This window comes from Empidonax traillii, unplaced genomic scaffold (genome assembly GCF_003031625.1).
Source record: "Empidonax traillii isolate 1590-97213 ecotype Southwest subspecies unplaced genomic scaffold, ASM303162v1 scaffold579:size954524, whole genome shotgun sequence".
NCBI classification, from domain to species: Eukaryota; Metazoa; Chordata; class Aves; order Passeriformes; family Tyrannidae; genus Empidonax; species Empidonax traillii.
The window spans coordinates 540,251-546,783 of NW_020955772.1; the positions used below are offsets into that span (position 1 = coordinate 540,251).

Here is a 6,533-nt window from a genome sequence, read left to right on the forward strand (position 1 = left end):
TCAGAGTCAGGAAGGAACAGCAAATTACCTCGTCTGACCTGCTGTGTGACAGGCCAGGCACTGCATTCAGAAGCTAAAACCAGTTCCTGCTTTGGGCCAGACAAAACATTCTGAAAACAAGACTAAGCTGTTTGGTAGCACAGACAAGGGACACAGATGTCACCAAAGGTCAGAACTGATCAGACAAGATGTTCAGATGATTCCAATAAGCAAATGGAGACATAAATCACACATGTTTAGGGAAAAAAAAAAAAAAAAAAAAGTTACAAACTCCTATTGACAGGAGGTTACAAGGCCACCAGACCTCCTGGTACTTGTAAGCATCAGTAATTCACACATCAGTCTGGAGCTGGTAAAGAACTCCTGACCCACAACCAATATTCAGTAATCAGGCATGCACAGACTCTCTGTCCTCCTGACCACAACACAAACCATGGGGACAACACTAAACCACAGAGATGATCACTTCCTGCTTCCTCTATATTTCTGCTTTGTTCCACTGCTTGGTTGTTGTTTTGCTCACAGTTTACTCACATGCTAAGGATGCCTGGAAGGAAGGAAGGAGGGAAGTATTTCAAGTAACTTCCTATAATGTATGTGATGCAGAATTGGGATCCAAACATCATACCATAAAGAATGATCTCAGGGTGGAGACAACTTGATTCTGAACAGAGAATCATGGAATGGTTTGGGTTGGTTTTATCCCAGGACGCCCAAGTTGTTGAAAAGCCTTAAGGCAGGGGCTGCAGGTCAAAGCTCTGTTGTGAAACACAGCGTTGCTGTCTTCCATTCCATCCACAAATCACTGTGCTGGGTCTGGCTCGGGCAGAGTTAATTCCCCTCCCAGTGGCTGGCATGGGGCTGTGGTTTGGATTTGTGCTGAACACAGGGATGATAATGGAGATGTTTTTGTTATTGCTGAGCAGTGATCACAGAGAGTCAAGGCCTTTTCTGCTTTTCATACTGGGGGTGCATGGGAGGTTGGGAGGAGACAGAGCCAGGACAGATGGCCCAAACTGACCCAAGGGATGTTCCAGACCACATGAAATGGTGCTCAGTGTATTAGGGGGGGGGGAAAGAAGAACTCAGGGGGGTATGTTTGGAGTGATGGTGTTTGTCTTCCCAAGCCACCATCGCACGTGATGCCCTCCTGGGGGTGGCTGAACACCTGCCTGCCCGTGGGAAGCAGGGAATGGATTCCTGGTTTTGCTTTGCTCACATGTGTGGCCTTTGCTTTCCATGTTAAACTGTTTTTATCTCAACCCATCAGTTTTCCAGCTTTAACCCTTTTGTCTTCCTTCCTGGTCCTGCTGGTGGGGGTGTGAGGGGCTGGGGGGCTGGATGGGGCTGAACCACAACAATCACAAAACTTACCCTGCAGGACAAAGGGCCTCCAATTTCAGAACCACCTTCTTACCCTAGGCCGTGTTTCCTTTTTGCCTGTACTAATGCAGATGCACCAAAGGACACTGGAGTAAACCCCAATTTCTTCTTACTTGCAGGGGAAGAGAAATGTGGCATGGCAGTGCTGAGGTGTGGCTCACTGCGCTCCAGAGTGCAGTGAAGCTGACCATGTAAGAACCTGGAAACAGCAGTTGTTTATTTTCAGAATAGTATTTCTCCACATTCTAGGGGACAAAAACCCTTCAACTTCTACAATACAGCCAAAAAGAGAAGACAGGATAGTTTCTTTCTGAGGTGGAGACAACAATCAGCTCTAAAGAGATCCCAAGCTGCATTAACTTGGCCAAACACAGACAAATGCCAGCACACCACCAGGGTCCAGGGGAGCTAAAACTGCTCTGCAACTTTTACCACAAGGAACAACTCTGTAGGTAAAACTGATGGTGTTTCAGTTCTCCCACACTGATCAGCACAGGGGCAAAGGGAAGTGTTGTAAAGAGCCTGGGGTTCATCAGGTTATCAGTGGCTTCTCCTTGTTCTGGAAAAGGGGAACAGAAAATGGGATGAAATTAATACCGAGCAAGACTGACTTTTTAAAGTGTTAAAGTCAGAAGTGAGAGAAGGAAACCAGAGAGACAGGGAGGGGCAAAGGCAGCTCTTTATGACAATATCTGCTGATGGTCTCAGTGCTGCGCTGGCCATGCATGATGTGGCACCAGGAATGCCATGGCACGAACCTGGGATGTAACACCAGGAATGCCGTGGCATAACCCTGGGACCGGTTGTGAACAAAGCCTCGTGCGGCCCCAGTCTGGCACGTCAGGGCAGCCAGGCAGGCCCCAGACTGGCAGGAGGAGAGCGATGAAGTGCCAAGGAAGCCCTGTTGGGGACTGTTAGCCCATGACACCACAGGGCACCCTGAGCTCCCTCAAGTCCCAGCCCTGGCCAAACTCTGCACTCACAAGTGCCTGGAGAGCTCCTTGGCACCATCACACCCCCTGGGACACACAGGCAGCAGGTCCACTCTGAGGTTTACCAAACTGCCCTTTCCTGCAAGGAAACTCTCCCACAAACACTCCATAACTGTGTGCCCCTTGGCAGGTTGGTCACTTTAGGGTTTCCATACAAAAAAACCCCCCCAAATTTGGAAGAAATACAAACTAAGCAAAAGCAGCAAAACCCTTAAAGCAAAGGCAGTTTGGGGCGGGAGAGAGGGGGTGATCCTGCCTATTGCCCACTTTCCAAGGAAGAATTTCATTCCTAGGAAGAATTACATCTCTCAGTGAAGATATTACAATTAACACGAGTGAACCAAGGAAGGAGACACAGCTCAGCTCAGACCCAAAGCACACCCACCCTCAGCCTTTGTGAGCAGCCACAAAGAACATTCTGGAGCACATGGAGTGATTGGATCTCTGCACACTGCCTAGAGAAAGTCCAGAAGTCAAAAGCATTGACAGGAATTGTGGAGGCAAACCCGAAGAAGCAGCAGAAACATTCTGCTGTACTGCTGTGCACCTGGAGCTCCTGGAGAACAGAGAACTTCAGCCTCCAGGGATTGAATTTCCTTTGTGTATTTTTTTTTTAAATGCATTTCCTTTATGCAGATAAAGAGCATAAACCTGATGGATTTACAAATTTCACAAAGACACGGACCAAAAAAATAGATTGGCATATGATCAGGCCACACGTCTTCTTTTGGTTGCTTTGCACAGGACTGTAAAAACTGAGACACCTGCTCTCCTGACAGCACTGAGAGCAGTGGGCACACAGAGAGCTCTGCCACAGCCTTCATTGCTGGGTAAAACAAAGAACAGAATCATTCTCTGCTGCAAGGACTCCTGGGCTAGCAGGGAGGGCTTTAGGACCTGTGAGCTACTTGTTAATGTTTCTCCCTGCTAATGGGAAAGGTGGTAGGATAAGGAAAGCCTCTTCTGCAAGAGAAAGCCACAAAAGATTGATTCAAACTTATAAAAGACAAAGCCAGGCAGAGCATCCGATGTTCAACAGCACAAATGAGCACCAGTTTTAGCTCAAACAGCACCTGCCAGTGACTCAGGGAAACAGTACAAGTGCGAGTCTCCCAGTAAGACCTGAGAGCCAAGGTGCTCTCAGGGGGGATCTGCTGGGTACAGCAGACCTGGGGCTCAGAGTCACCCCAGCCCCGGTGCTGGAGGTGACACCCCCACGGCACGAGCAGCAGCACAACCCCGAAGGGCCCAGCTGCTCAGCCAGAGCCAAGGGGAGCTGTCAAAGCCCCTCCCTTGCACTGCGATTGCCCAGCTCGGCACCAGGGCTGCTGCCCCTGGCAGGAAAGATGCCCACAACCACAGAAACCACAAATCACCACTGGAAAAATAAGTAAACATGTCAGAACCCTCCGGTTTGGCAGCTCAGCCTGCCAGCTCGCTGGGCACAGGGTGGTCCCAGCACACAGTCCCAGGGACAACCTCCAGCTCCCCACCAGGCCTCGATAAAAGGGCTCTGCCCATGAGGGCACCCAGAATCACCACGAGGGGCTTCAGGGCCACCAGGAGAGGACCCAAAGGGCTCCAGAAACAGAATGGGGGGATCCACCGAGACCCAGGGCCACCGTGGGGGGACCTGGAGCCACCATGGGGGAAATCCAGGGTCACCGTGGGAGAATCCAGAGAGACCCTGGGCCACCATGGAGGAATTCAGGGCCACCATGGGGGGATCCAGAGAGTCCCAGGGCCACCATGGGGGGATCCAGAGAGTCCCAGGGCCACCATGGAGGGACCTTGGGGCACCATGGGGGAAACCAGAGAGTCCCAGGGCCACCACGGAGGGGCCTTGGGGCACCACAGAGGAATCCAGGGCTACCATGAGGGGATCAAGATCCACCACGGGGGTATCCTGGACCACCACGGGGAGTACCCAGAGGACTCCCAAGATCACCACAAGGGGATCCCGGGCCGCCACGAGGGGGATCCTGGCCCAGCTGCCGAGCAGCTCGCCAGAGGGCAGCCCCGAGCGCCGGGCGGCCCTGCCTCCTCCACCCACGAAGCACCCGAGGGGGCCGGCGGCGGCAGCAACAGCAGCAGCAGCACCGACCTCGCTGGTGAACATGGCGCAGAAGTAGTCGCTGCAGGCGGCCAGGACGATGCGGTGGGCCGGGAAGTCCTTGTGCTCCACGCGGAGGGTGACGTCGCAGAGCGTGTTGCTCTTGCGCAGGGCGTTCATGGCGTTGAGGATGGACTTGGCGTGGGAGTTGGTCATGATGTCCTTGGGGGGGGCCATGGCGCGCGGCACCTGCGGGCACAGCCAGCACGGCCACATGGCACGGGCGCCCCGCCGCCGCCAGGGGGCGCTGCAGCCCCGCCCCGCCCCGCCCCGCCCGCCCCTCAGCGCCCGCCCCGCCCCGCCCTCAGCGCCCACCGCGACCCCGCGGCGGCCACACCCGCACGGAATGGGCGGGTGGGGGGGGGGGGGAACGACAGCCCGGCTCAACCCAGCCCGGCCCGGCCGCACTCACCGCCGCGGGGAGAGCTCCCGGCCCGCACACCTCGCCTGCCCCCCCCACCCCAACCCCGCTCCGCCCTTCCCCTCTCCCCGCGCGGCGCGCGCCCCGATGGCGTCATCGCGCCGCGCGCCGCGGGCCACGCCCCCCTCCCCCCCGGAGTGCCGGGTCCCGTTGCCGGGCAACGAGGGGGAGGACACAGCGCCCCCCAGCGGCCCCCGCGGGGATCTGCGGGGATGGAGCGTGTCCAGCCGTGGGAATGGGGATGGGGATGGGAATGGGGATGGGAATGGGAATGGGAATGGGGATGGGAATGGGAATGGGGATGGGAATGGGAATGGGGATGGGAATGGGAATGGGAATGGGGATGGGGATGGGAATGGGAATGGGGATGGGAATGGGAATGGGGATGGGAATGGGAATGGGAATGGGAATGGGAATGGGGATGGAGCACCGGGAGCGGCTCCGGGAGCTGGCGGGGCTCAGCCTGGAGAAAAGGAGGCCCCGGGAGGGACCTCCTCGCTCTCTGCAACTCCCTGACAGGAAGGGGGAGCCGGGGGAGGGTCGGGCTGTACGCCCAGGGACCAAGAGGAAAGTTGCAGCAGGGGAGGTTTAGGTTGGATGTTGGGGAAAATTTCTTCCCTGAAAGAGCGGTCATGCCCTGGCCCAGGATGCCCAGGGCGGTGGTGGAGTCACCACGCCTGCAAGTGCTCAAAAAAAACCTGCGGACGCGACACTTTGGGAACATGGGTTGGTGGTGAACATGGTAGTGCTGGGGGAATGGTTGGAATCAGTGATCTTACAGGGCTTTTCCAACCTAAAGGATCCCGTGGTTCCACGATTCTCAGTTCTCTGCTGCAGCAGAGCCCTCGCAGAGCTGCAGGCACAGGCTGTGCGCTGCCCCCCACCCCCGTGTGCCGCTCCTGCAGCATCAATCCCTTGGAACCAGCTCTCCCGAGGCTGCTGGAGCCAAGCTGGCAGAGAGGCACCAAGAGACTGCTTTAGTATCCCAGGATTTTGAAACGAATGCTATTTTTTGATCTCTTCCCACACACGCATCTCAACATCTCCAGCAGATCGCCTCCAGCTGACAGCCCTGAGCCGCCCCCGCTCCCCCCCTGCCCTCGAGCTCGCTCCCACCCTGCCCGGGGATGGATTGAAAAACCTGAATCCATCCACACGGTCCTTGTCAACCTCCTGAGATAAATTCCCAGCTAAATGTAGAACAAATTATGACTTAAGAAATCTGTACATGAAAGTTAAGACTTTATCCTGGCCTGGGGGCAGGGTCAGTCTGTTTGGAGGCTGTCTGTGGAATGAGAATTTGGGGGATTTGTTTGACATCAGCCATGCTAAGCAAGCAAAGGGTTGGCAGTGCCCAGCAGCTGGAGGTGAGAATTCAGTGCTTAGCAAGGAGCACAGTTTGCCACTGCCTCCAGAGCTGGCAGATGCTCTGCCATGGGGGATCTTTAAATCAGCAGCGCCTCCTTCTCTAGGCCCAATTCAAGCAGAAATGATTGTGCTAGAGGCAGGTACCAGTATGTTTGTCAGACTGCATCATCATCTGGTCCTCTTGGAGCTTGGAGTCAGGAGGGCTGTGTGACCAGGCTGTCAGTGTATGAGAGACACAGGCTGGAGTAACAGAGCA

The 6,533-nt window shown here is 55.3% G+C and overlaps 1 protein-coding gene across 2 annotated transcripts in view; it reads right to left on the reverse strand.

The window, feature by feature from the left end:
- Positions 1 to 5,010, reverse strand: part of KLHL12 (kelch like family member 12) — a 25,804-nt gene extending 20,794 nt beyond the window's left edge. The window contains exons 1-2 of one of the 2 annotated variants that reach the window (XM_027898140.1): positions 4,901 to 5,010; positions 4,480 to 4,677 (exon numbers count right to left, since the gene is read on the reverse strand). In XM_027898140.1, coding sequence (XP_027753941.1) covers positions 4,480 to 4,665 — 186 coding nt within the window. In that variant the 5' untranslated portion in view covers positions 4,666 to 4,677; positions 4,901 to 5,010. Of the gene's footprint in view, positions 1 to 4,479; positions 4,705 to 4,900 lie in introns of those variants that run through there. The other variant, XM_027898139.1, reaches the window with a different exon arrangement.
- Between the last annotated feature and the right edge of the window lie 1,523 nt (positions 5,011 to 6,533).